This window comes from Camelus dromedarius, chromosome 23, assembly GCF_036321535.1.
Source record: "Camelus dromedarius isolate mCamDro1 chromosome 23, mCamDro1.pat, whole genome shotgun sequence".
Classification (NCBI taxonomy): Eukaryota; Metazoa; Chordata; class Mammalia; order Artiodactyla; family Camelidae; genus Camelus; species Camelus dromedarius.
This window is the reverse complement of record NC_087458.1, coordinates 7,401,798-7,414,256: the sequence shown is the minus strand read 5'-3', so window position 1 is coordinate 7,414,256 and position 12,459 is coordinate 7,401,798. Positions and strand designations below refer to the sequence as shown.

Here is a 12,459-nt window from a genome sequence, read left to right as displayed (position 1 = left end):
TGAATTTCAGAAAGTGGAAGAGGGAGTGTCTCTGGGAGGGGTTGACGAAGCCTTGCTAATAAACCTCATCTCTTTGAAGGATAGAATGAAAATTATTGACATTATGGATGAGCAGGGTGGAATTTAGAAAACAGATAAAGCTTTCTGAGAAATGGAATGAAGGTATGAGGGAGAAGGAGCCCAGTGGTTTCCATCTTCAGCAGGCAGAGACCATGAATGACATGACCAAGAGGCTAGAAAAAGGGTAGGTCCTAGAGAAGAGGTCAGATTCTAGGTGGTCTCAGCTGGAGAAAGAATGGTGGGATCTCAGGACATATAAAGATCTCTGGATTGGAAATATCTGTCCAGCAGGCTGAGGTTGCAGGGTGCCATCTCCAGCAGGGAATAATTCCAGGGATGGAGGGAAAGGAAAGGGCTTCCATTCACTGCTTTTCATTCATCTTGCCAAATCCAGCCCTATGGGCAGAATTGGGGCAGGAATAGCAGGTAGAAGCTGTGTGTAGCGGGTATAGGGCTGTAGGTCAGTTTTCCCACTTTTGTGAGGTCACTGAATGCCAGACCCAAGTAAGCACCCCCAGTTCCTACTCTTTCCTCCACTCTAGCTTCTCACAATACTTCTTGTGAGTACCCTCTCCCCCTGTCCCCAAATCTCTGCTTGGAGACCACTGGTTGGCCAAGACTGTGCTATAGCCCTCAGGCTCTGTCCTGCTCCCTGTAGATCTGCCCATCCTGTTTATAGACAGCACATCAGATGGCAGGAAGCCCAGGTTTGTAGACACAAAGAGAGCATCTCTCCCAGTGGCTGGCTGAGGAGTCCCCTCTACATGCTCAGGGGTGCTGAGCATGGGCAGGAACGGGGCTTGGGCTCGTTTCCTGAGTCTCTCCTTTTGTATCCTTAGACCCACCAGCCAAGGCAGCAGAATGCCACCTGCAGAGGCCTGAGTACTCATCTCCTTCCTTCCCCATGGTAGACAGGAATGCAGTTGACGCAGGCACAGGCGCCTTCTCAGCGGTCCTGGGTGGAGTTGGGGCAGTAGACAGGTTGCAGTGAGAGAGGAGGAAGTAGCTGGAAGGAATGACTTTCCATCAACCTGGACTTTGGGTGTGTGGGAGGGAGGAAAATAACTTGGAGAAGGCTCGACACCCTCACAGAAAGCCTGGGAGGAGGGGGAACTGTGAATCACTGCTTCCCGGTCCTCCTGGTTACTCCCAGCATCTTAGTAGCTACTTCCCAGGGAGAAGGGGGGCCTGGGAGACTCATTCTAGCAGAAGGTCTACAGAGTCAGGGCCTAGGAGGGCGTGTACAGAGATACGCAGTAGATGTCAGTTTTCTTCCCGCCCCTCCACCACCTTGGTACTCTGGTATTTGGCACTTGTTGCTGGAGTGAGGCTGATCATTTTCAACATTAAGAGCTTCTGAGGGTTCTTAACTCTGAGACACACTGAAGCAAGTCCTGACAGCAGCCAGGAGTGCTGGGCAGTGAGAATGGTGCCCACTTGGGAGAGAGAGAAGGAATTTCAATGTGGATGATGTTGGAGCCCTTCTCTTTGCTCTATTGAGAGAGGTCAGAACAGTTCTCTTACTCCCCAAATGATCAGTCTTAGGAGGAGGAAATCATAATACTTTCTCACTCACGCACCTTTTCTCCCTGCTGCTTTATCTTCCTAGACTCCCCCGTTTTCAACATGGCTGAATCCTAAACACTGCACCCTTCTGGGCCCATCTCAGAGGCTATTAACTTCTTTCTGTTTCCCTTCTTTGAGTTCTCCAACAGGTTGTACACACTCATTCCTGTGATAGCAAAAAAGCCCTTTTAAGAAACTTCTCTTATGGCATTTGGCGTGCTCTGGCCAGTCGTTTGTGATTTGTGTTTTTGTCTACACACACTACACACACTCTCACTAGAATGAATTCCTTGAGGGTAAGTACAATATCTAATTCTGTTTGCTTGGCTTGGTTTTCTGCTGTATAGTTGCTCATTAAATGAAATAATAATGAGTGAATGAGGATGTCATTATGTAGTGGAAAGAACACTGGGCTGGGAGTCAGAAAACCCAAGTTCTAGACTTGGCTATGCAGCTATTCCTGGTGTGATCTTGAGCCAGCTGTCCTCCAATTCTGTGCCTCAGTAAAGGGAGGAGTGATGAGATATTCTAGGCATGGCTGACTGTGACACTTCTCCAGTTCCAAGGTTCCCGAGTTCTAGAACTCTGCTCATCCTCCGTCTTCTTGATTCAGACTGGCCTGCGTGTGCCTCCCATGAACAGAGACGTCCCAGAGGTGTTCCTCGCAGGTGGAGACCTGGTGCCCCAAGGCCACACTCGCCGCTGCCTTTCTGTGGTCGAGTCCAGAGAGCAGCTGGAGGAAGAGAAAGAGGAGGAAGAGGAGGAGGGAAAAAAGAAGGAGGGAAATGGCTTCCATGCTGTACCCCTCCGAAGATCGGGGGCATTCCGTGCCCACGACCACAGCTATGACCCCTTCAAAAGACATAGCTGGGGGCCAGGCAGGGAGCTCCAGGATCCACTGAGCAGGTAAACCCCCAGAGGACCTCTAGTCCCTCCTTCCCTCAAGTCTTAGGCCTAGAAGAAAGTGCTTGGAAAGGAATAACAGGAGTTGAAGATACCTGGTCTCTTCCCTGGAGAATCTGAACTCAGGCCTGTTGCGGGCCTTTGCGGAGGATGGACACTGCCTTTTAAAATATGGCTCTCCCTATTGATCTGAACTCCTTTTTACCTGGTCTCAAGGGTTGATGGGTGAGAACGGAGGGGAAGAGGTACAGAGGTGGGGTAATTAGTGAGTGGGTTTTATTGCCTCCACCTCCCACTTTGGGTTTCATAGGACCATATCCAGTGGTGTCAGAGCTGGCAGGAACTCAGGGATCACATGGCCCAATATCCTCATTTTATACATGAGGAAACTGGGGCCCAGAGAACTTTGGGAATTTTCTTAAGAAAAGTGCTCCCAGGTTTGGGCCATTGAACCCGGCCCTTTCCCAAATTGCTGCCTGCCTGCCAGGTCTAGACTGAGGCAGGTCCATGATGCTTGGACGTCATAGTACAAGGGGGAAGAGCTGCAAAAGGGGAAGAGCTGCTGTTGCTCAGGGATCTGCATGTGCTGCACAGACCAGAAGAGAGGCACCCAGCTCTTCCCCTCTCCTGGAAAATCCCTGACCACTTCCCCAAAGACAGAGGAAGTTAGAAAGAGAAGGTCCGGGGGTCAGCATGAAGAGTTCAATGTGAGTGATCATTGGGAGGGCCTGCTAGCCATGGAAGGGCCCTGTCTCTCTGCTTTGGCAGTGGTCCCCTTGGACAAGTTCTCTTAGCTCTGGTGAGTAGACCAAGCTTATCTAGCCCCTGGGCAGGGCTGGCTGGGCTGGGTGAGGGGGGAGGACCCTTGTCCCTGAATTGCACCTTGTCCCTGAACTAGTTTGGGTGGGAACTTGGGTGAGAAGCCTTGTCCACAGGACTCATGGCACCTTCCTAAGAGCGGCTTGTTCAAGGCAGAGATGCCCTGAGTACCCCTTCTGTGGTGCCAGCTATGTCTCAGGGTCTTCCAGGTGTCACCTTTCACTATTAGGCACCAATTCTGCCTTGTGTGGAGAGGGAAAGGAGCCTTGGGCACACCATTTATCTGAGTAGGGGCCAAGGTTGGCATCAGAAACCAAGCTAGGAGTGAGAATCCAGCTTGCCCTTGTCCTCCCCAAATGCTGGCTTTCTTCTGGAGGGCAGTACTTTCCTTTGACCAGCAGGGGCCACCCTTGCCTGCAGCTGGTGCCATAGCTTTGCCAAAGCACAGCCCCAAAGGGAGGCCAGTTTGGGTCTGGGCTGCGCCTATGCCAACAGGAAGGGCTGGGCTGGGGGCAAGCAGCAGGGCCGGGCTGAGGCGGGGTTCCTCCCTGGTGCTGGTCACAGGGCACTGGATACAGAGGGCAGTGTGGCCATGTGTGTTTCAGGAACAAACTGCAGGCATCGGGATATGTGGTCCCCCAGGAAGCCCCCTTACTGCAGAGCCAAGAGGAACTGGACACCTTTCTGGAACTACAGCACCAAGGTGGCCAACCCTCCTGCACGGTACGGACAGACAAATCCCCATGGCAGCTACCTTCCTCCCCTTCTCCTGCCCCTTTGCCTGTCCAGCTGCCATTCTGTGCCTCTTCTGTTCTGCCAGCTGCTGGGTCTCTCTGTGCCCAGGCATCACTCTGACTCCATCTGACCGAATCTGAATCTGTTGTCTGTACCCCTCTGTCTGCTTTCCTGAGTCTGTATGCTCCGTCCCCCACTCTTGGTCTCCTGCCTCTGTCTCTTTCTCTAAGACTCTCTGTTCCTTCCTTTCTGTGTCTGTGTCTCTGTGTTGATGTGGGTGTCTCTGTTCCTCTCATTAAAAGGCCCCTGTTCCCTAGTTTTTATGACCACTTCTTTTGTGGACCCTATATTTCTCAGATTTGGAGATGAACTTACTACTTGTAGGATAAAATGAGACATCTGGTACCCTGAAACACAATAGTTCTCTAACAAGATAATCATAGGATTATCAAATGAAAAAGGATATAGAGATTGCTCAGCCTTCTGGCTTAAGGGAACACCACTGGGAAGATCTTAAACTAGAACCTGGGGACCCCCGAAGGATACACCACAAGGGTTTTAGAGACACCACTGGGTCTACTAGCAAAGAGTCCCTGAGTACAGTCGGCCCTCTGTATGCACAGGTTCTGCATTCTTGGATTCAACCAACCATGGATCAAAAAATATTTGAAAAAAAAATTCCAGAAAGTTCCAAAAAGCAAAACTTAAGTTTGCCGCATGCTGGCAGCTGTTTACATAGCATTTACATTGTGCTTACAGCTATTTACATGGCATTTACATTGCACTAGGTATTATAATGAGAGATGATTTAAAGTATATGGGAGGATACAAGTAGATTACAAACGAGTATTATGGCATTTTATATAAGGGACTTGAGCATCCTCGAATTTATAGATAATGAGGGACAACTGTACACAAAACTGTCTCAAGCCCAGTGACTGAAGGTTACCTCCCCTCCAGGACATCCTCTAGCTGGCCCCGGGGTACCCACCTAGCCTCATTGTTCAGGTGCCTGTGGTTTAGGAGAGAGGACGAGAGGAAGGGGCTGTGACAGCCTGTCAGGGAAGCATCATAGTCCATCTTATCCCAGCTCCCACTTTTCTCCATCAGCATCTCTACATGAGATGATGTATAAGGTGAGTCTTCCCTCACCCCCATTCCAATGTGATATGGTAGAAAGAACAGGACTTGGGAGTCACGCTGACTCCCAGTTGAACAATTTATTTCATCTTTTTGAAAACAAGGATAGTAAAAACTCCTTTAAAGCTGTGATTATTAGATGGAAAAGAAAGTGTTAAAACTGTCCAGTACCGAGGCTGGCACACAGGAGGTAAAGGTTTCTTTTTCTTCTCTTCTCCATTCCTTCATACTTCTGTCCCTCTCTTCGACCTCTCTTCCTCCCCTCTTCCTCCTACTTGGTATTGGATGTCTTCTTTCTGCCCTTCTCTGGTGGTTTTTTTCCTCCTCTTTTTATACCTTCCTGCTCTGATTCCTCTCTTCACCTAATCTTTAAGTACTTCTCTTAAATTTCCTTGTCTAAATGTTTGGGGGTTTTGTTTCTTCTGCAGTAGCAAGTATGCAGAAGTCCTCCACCAAAGTCCACAGATTGAAAGTCTGAGATTCATTAAGCTAGACTGCAGCTTGCCCACTGATGGTCCATGAGCCAAGTCTAGCTCAAAATTTATTTTGTTTGGCCAGCGTGGTGTTTACACTTTCCAAAATTCAGATGTCCTTAAATGGGATCTGTGCCCTCCAGTTTGCTAATACTCTATTGTATTTACCCATTTGTCTTAAATATAATATTTTAAAATGAATGCCTAATAAATCAACCGCCCATCTGAAGACTAGAACACCACCAATATATTTATCTTCACTTATGTCTTTCTCTCTCCTCTCTTCTCTTGTTCCCTTGCCTCCCTACCAGAGATAACCACAATCACTATCTTGAATTGCCTTAATTGCTCAGTTACTTAAAAAAATTTTTTTATTGAAGTATAGTTGATTTACAATGTTGTGTTAGTTTCAGGTGAACAGTAAAGTGATTCAGTTTTATAGATAGAAAGATACATATATATTCTTTTTCAGGTTCTTTTCCATTCTAGGTTATTATATCATTTACTTTTTAAAAAATAGTTTTAAAACAAATATATGCATTACCTAATAATGTATTATTTCTTTTTGTTTCTGACTCTAAGGACAGTGATGTTATATTGTACAAAATGTTCTATAGCTTGCATTTTCACTCAGCATTCTGTTGCTAATTTTTATCCATGTGTTGCAAGTAGTTATAGTTTATTCACTATTATTCCATTCCTCTGTTGATGGACATTTGGATAATTTCCATTCTTTGCTATTATGAAGAGCATCATTATGAACGTCCTTTTATCCATCATCTGGTGCTCATTTGCAAGAATTTCTCCAGGGTATATAGCTTGGAATAAAATTGTTGGGTCATAGAGTGCACAGATGTTTATTCTTACAATGGCAAACTGTTTCCATTCCCATCAGCAGTATATAAGAGTTCCCATTGATCTACATCCTTTCCAACATTTGGAGTCAAATTTCTTTGCCAGTCTAGTGGTTATAAATCTCATTATGGTATTAATTTGAATTTTCCTTATTACAAATGCACTTGAGCATTTTTTCTGTATGTGTGTTGGTCATTTGTGTTTCCTCTTCCGTGAAACTCCTCTTCGTGTCTTCTCCCTACTTCTTTATTGGATTCTTTGAGGGTTTTTTCTTTATTGTTTGAGTGTGTTCTTTATATATTTTGAATACTAATCTTTTGTTGTTATATATGTGGCAATGATCTTTTCTCAAAGATGGAGAAAAGTGGTTTGTCTTTTCCTTCTCCTACAGTGTCTTTAAAGGAACAGAATTTCTTAATTAGGTAAAAAAAAGAACATATTTATTGAAGTATAACATACATACAAAACATGCATTAAAAAACCTTAGAGATTTTGATTGGAGTTGCATTGAGTCTAAAGATTAATTTAGGGAAAGTGAACATCTTTACAGTATTGCTTCTTCCTATCCATGAAAATAGTATACCTTTCTATTTAATGTCTTTCGATAAAGTTTTATCATTTTTTCCATACAGAACTTATGGATGTACATTAGATTTATTCTTAGGTGTATTCTATTTCTTTTGTCAAGATTTTAATTTTAGCCTTTCTGGTGGGTGTTTTAGAAGTATCTCATTCTGGTTTAATTTGCATGTCCCTGTTGAGAAAATTTGTTGGTTACTTTTTCATATTCTTATTGACCATCTGAATATCTTCTTTTGTGAAATGTCTGTTCAGGTTATTTCCTCAATTTTTAAAATAGCCTGTCTTTTTCTTATTGATTTGTTAGAGTTCTTTATATATTCTGAATTTGCATCCTTTGTCAGATATATGTATTGTGAATATTTTCTCTCAGTCTTTGACTTGTATTTTTACTAGCATATTTTTAAAAGCATGAGTTTGAATTTAGATAAAGTCCAATTTGTCAATTTTTTTAAATGGCTAGTGCTTTTGGTCATGTTTAAGAAATCTTGCCTACCTCAAGAATGTGAAGATTTTTCTCCAGTGTTTTTCCTTCTAGAAGTTTTATAGTTCTGGCTTTCATGTTTAGCTCTATGATTTATTTAGGTTCTTGTGTAAACTCTGAGAAATCAGAGTTTTGTTTTTTTCTCATATAAATATCCAACTGCTTCATTAAAAAAGCTTACTTTCCCCATTGAATTACGGTGTTGCCTTTTTGAATCAAGTGACTGTATTTGTGTCTATTTCTGGGCACTATTCTCTGTTCCGTTGATCTATTTGTCTATCCTTATGCCAATATCATTGTCTTAATTAATGTAGCTTTATTGTAAGTCTTAAAAATGTAGTAGGATAAGCCCACCAACTTTATTATTTTTCTTTGGGATTATCTTAGCTATTCTAGATCCTGTGCATATCTATGTGAATTTTAGAATCAGCTTATCAACTTTAGAATCACCAAAAATTCCTGCTGGATTTTGATTCATATAGCACTGAATTCAAAGATTAATTTAGGAAAAGTTGACTTCTTTCTAATACTGAATGTTCTCATCCTTGAAATATAGTATCTCTATTTAGTAGGCTTTCTTTAAAAATATGCCTTTTAACAAAGTATTAGTTTTCTTCATACAGGTCTTGTCAATCTTTATTAGATTTACTTCTAGATGCCTTATATTTTTTGTTGCTATTATAAATGATTTCTTATACTTAAATTACATTTTACAATTATTTTTGGTTTATATAAATGGAACTGAATTAACTGTGGTCATTTATCTTGCTAAACTCTTCTTTTTTTGGTTATAACAATTTATCTCTGGATTTTTTTTTTTTTTTTTTTGCTTTTCCAAGTAGACAGTTATGTCATCTTTAAATGAGCTTTGTTTCATCTTTTCCAATATTTATTTATTCTTTCATTTCTTTTTCTTGCCCTACCCTGCTGGCTAGGGTTCTACTGTCTTGCTGAACAGAAATGGTGATAATGGGTATCCTTGTCTTGTTTATGATCTTATGTTTCACTATTGAAAATGATTTTGGGCTGTAAGTTTTTAAAAAGATACTCTGTCAGGTTAAGGAAGATTCCTTCTATTCTATGCCAAGGTTTTGGTTTTACAACGAGTTTGTGTTAAATTTTATCCTATGGTTTTTTTGCTTTTACTGAGTTGGTCATGTTTTTTCTCCTTTCATGTGTCATTGAGGTAAGTTACACTTAAAGATTTTCCTCATCTTATACCACCTTTATATTTTTAGGATAAATCTAACTTTGTCTTCATAGATTATCTTCTTTATACACTGCTAGATTTCATTTGTGGTATCAATCATGTATTGCTGCCTAACAAATCAACCCCAAACCTAGTGGCTTAAAACAACAACCTTTTTTTTTTCCTCACAATTCCATTGATGGTTACTTTGGACTGAACTCAGCTGGGTATTCTTCTGCTGGTTCCACCTGGACTCACTTACATGGCTGTAGTTGTCTGGTGGTTTGAATAGGGCTGATGATCAAGGATGACCATATTCATGCCTGTAGGTTGACAGGCTGCCAGTTATGATACCTTGGTTCTCATCCACATGGCTTCTCCAGAAGGCTTAGCCCTGGGCTTGTTCACATGAGGATAGCATTCCAAGTGGGCAAGAGTGGAAGCTTTAGGATTTCTTGAGGTTTAGGCTCAAAAATCACATAATACCACTTCTGCCACATTCTACTCATCATAGTAAGTCACAGGCCAGCCTAGATTCAAAGGGTGAAGAAATAGACTCCTTGATGGAAGAAGCTGGCAATAATTTGTGGCTATTTAGAATCTATTACAGTTTGCTAATATTTTGTTTGGAATTTTTGTACTTTTTATAAGCAAGATTGGCCCATAATTTTCCTTTGTCATATTGTCTGTGTGTAGTTTAAGAATCAAGGTTATTGCTTGCCTTATAGAATGAGTTGGAAAGCTGTTTTTGGTTTTTTTTTAATGGAGGTACTGGGGATAGAACTCAGGACCTCGTGCATACTAAGCATGCACTCTACCACTGAGCTATTTCCCTCCCAAAGAGTTGGAAAGTTTTTGTTTTCTATTCTTTGGAAGAGTTTGTATAAGATTTCAGTGATCTATTTCTTGAAAGATCTGTTCCTTGACTATAAAACTGGTTTGGCCTGGTGTGTTTTGTTTTGTTTATAGAAAGATTAACTACTGATTCCATTTCTTTAATAGGACCATTCAGAATTTCTATTTCTTCTAGATTCAGTTTTGGTAAGTTTTATATATATATATATTTTTTTTTTTTTTTAAGAATTTATCTATCTTGTTTGCATTTTCAAAATTACTGGCATTAAGTTGTAGATAGCATTGTGTTTCTAATCACTGCTCTTTCTGTAGTTAGGTCCACTTTTTCATTCTACTTTTATTTGTGCCTTCTCTCTGCATCACTCTTATCAGAGGTTTTATTTGCCTGTTCCTAAAATTCAGCTCTTGGCTTTATTGACCCTATTTTATCTGTTACTATGTCACTGATTTCTGCTTTTATCTTTGTTATATCCTTCCTTCTATTTTCTTTGGGCTTGTTTTGTTCTTTTTTTAACTTTTAAGTTGGCATAGCTCATTCATTTTAATTTAAAAATTTTTCAGTATAAGAATTTTAAGGCTACAAATTATCCTTGAAATACCATTTTGGCCATCTTCCATGAGTTTTATTCTGTAGTGTTTTCATTATTGTTGTTATGAAATATCTTTAAATTTCCATATGATTTCTTCTTTGATCAGTAAGTTTATTTAGAAGGGTGTATTAAAATGTCTAAATCTATAGAGATTTTTTAAAACCTTAAAATTTTTTTGTAATATAACATATATACAGAAAAATATATAAAACCTATATGTACAGTGTAATGAATAATTAGGGAGCAAACGCCCATGTAACCACCCCAGGTTAAAAAAAAAGAGTACCATCAAAACCCAGAAGCTTCCTGTATCCCTCCCCATTCATAACCCTCTCTCTCCTGGCAGAAAGGACCACTTTCTTGACTTTTGAGATTGAGAGATTGATTTTATTTATAGATTTACCACCTTTGTAAGCATCTTGAAACAATATCAATTAGTTTTGCCTGTTTTAAACTTTATATGAATGTAATAGTAGAGTGTATAAATCTTTTGTGTCCTCATTCTTTCACTCAGCATTATCGTGAGATTTATCCATATTGTTAGGTGAACTGTAGTCTGCTCATTTTTATTGCTGAATAATGTTTATGTATATAAATATATTATAGATTCTTTTTCCAGTCTACTGAAAAGGGACTTCTGGATTGTTTCCTGTGATCTGCATGATAGAGATTATCTGAAATATGTTAAATTTTGCTTTATGCACTGATATGGAGCCAGTTTTTGTAATACTCCATGTAGGCTTGAGAAAAAAAGTGGTTTTCTAAAGATTAGGTGAACAGTTTATGAATAGTTTAACTCTTTATTGTCTTAAACCCAGACTGCCTGAGTTTTTGTTTTGTTTTTTTCATTACCTGCCTGGCCTCTATAGGTTGAGTTTGTCATCTCTGGAGACCACTCAGGGTAAATCTTTTCTAAGATGTTTTCTATATTAAGGCATCCTGCATTTGAATTGTAACAGAGTGATGACTGCTAAATAGCAAGCATAACTTCCCAACTATTTCAAGAGGAATGTTCCAGATTTGGGTAGTGGGCAGGGGTGGAAGGCCTGAGGGCCTTGAAGAAGAGCCATGCTGTGGGAAAGTGAAGAGCCTGGGGGGAAGATGGATGAAGCCTGACCTTTGCATGAGGGTTCTTAACATGATTCTAGGGTCCGGGTTCCTGTCATTCATCTGCTGGCCCTTTGGACCACTCAGCCACTGGCATGCTTTCCAAGTCTGTATCCATGAGTGGCATCAATTGCTTCTTGGGCTGCTCAGATCCAGCTGGTGAGTTTAAGTAGGGAGCAAAGCAATGGTGGCCCCTTCCTCTGACTCACCCCCCTCCTCAGACCCAGCTGTTTAGGGTCCAGATGGCCTGCATTATGTTTAACCACATACTCTTGGGAACCCCAAAATGCTTTATTCAAATTGAGAGATCTGAATTCACGACTTTGGTATTCTGAGGTTCTCCTTCCAATGAAGGACGACATAGGATAGAGAAAGGCTTTCCAGCTTCCCTTGTCACCAGAGATGGGAGCCTGTTACCTGCAATGTACCTTGTCATCAGATGAGGCACTGGGAGCTCAGAGTGAAATCTCTGCCCTCCCCATTCACCAGAAACAGAACTTAGACATCAGCCCCTAGCCCCCTTCTCCACACGAGCCTGGTACTCTGTCACCCTGTCTCCTAAGTTTTTCAGCTCTGCTCTGCTCAGACGCCGCCCTCCTTCCCTGCTCCCCAGTGCCCGCCCTCAGGAATGGCGTCACAAGCACCTGCAGCTTGGGAACCTGATCCAGGTGGAGGGGGTGGGGGAGGCAGCTCTGGGCTCCTTTGTCTGGCTTTAGCTGGACACTTCACATCTCCTTTTTTGTTGGCAGGGAATTTGTCCCAGTCCTCTGCCGCTGACCTCAGCCAAAGGTGAGTTTGGGGGACCCAGAGCCCTTCAAAGCTCTCGATGGGGGAGGGGCGATGGGACTGGGCTATGGATTTTATAGCTCCAAGGGTCTCTGCTTACTGAAAACTCACCCCCCTACCCCTGTAACATTTCTTATCAAAGACCTCCAAATAGCCTTCTCCCTGAGTTCATAGAATTCCCCTTTTTCTCATTGGCCAGGGAAGGCTAAGAAGGTTCCCCGTAGCTCCATGGGATGGGGAAGAAATTCTGGAAAGAAAAGGAGGATCTAGATCCCAGGGTGTCTGTTGAATAAAAGAGGGTCAGTCGAGGTTGCTTGC

At 42.0% G+C, this 12,459-nt stretch overlaps 1 protein-coding gene across 1 annotated transcript in view; it reads left to right on the top strand.

The window, feature by feature from the left end:
- Positions 1-2,402: 2,402 nt before the first annotated feature.
- ARHGEF2 (Rho/Rac guanine nucleotide exchange factor 2) overlaps positions 2,403-12,459 on the top strand; it is a 38,773-nt gene continuing 28,716 nt past the window's right edge. Inside the window, exons 1-5 of the mRNA XM_010999480.3 lie at positions 2,403-2,532; positions 3,954-4,071; positions 9,806-9,844; positions 11,397-11,514; positions 12,105-12,144. Of these exons, the coding sequence (XP_010997782.3) occupies positions 11,451-11,514; positions 12,105-12,144 (104 nt within the window). The 5' untranslated portion in view covers positions 2,403-2,532; positions 3,954-4,071; positions 9,806-9,844; positions 11,397-11,450. The remainder of the gene's footprint in view (positions 2,533-3,953; positions 4,072-9,805; positions 9,845-11,396; positions 11,515-12,104; positions 12,145-12,459) is intronic.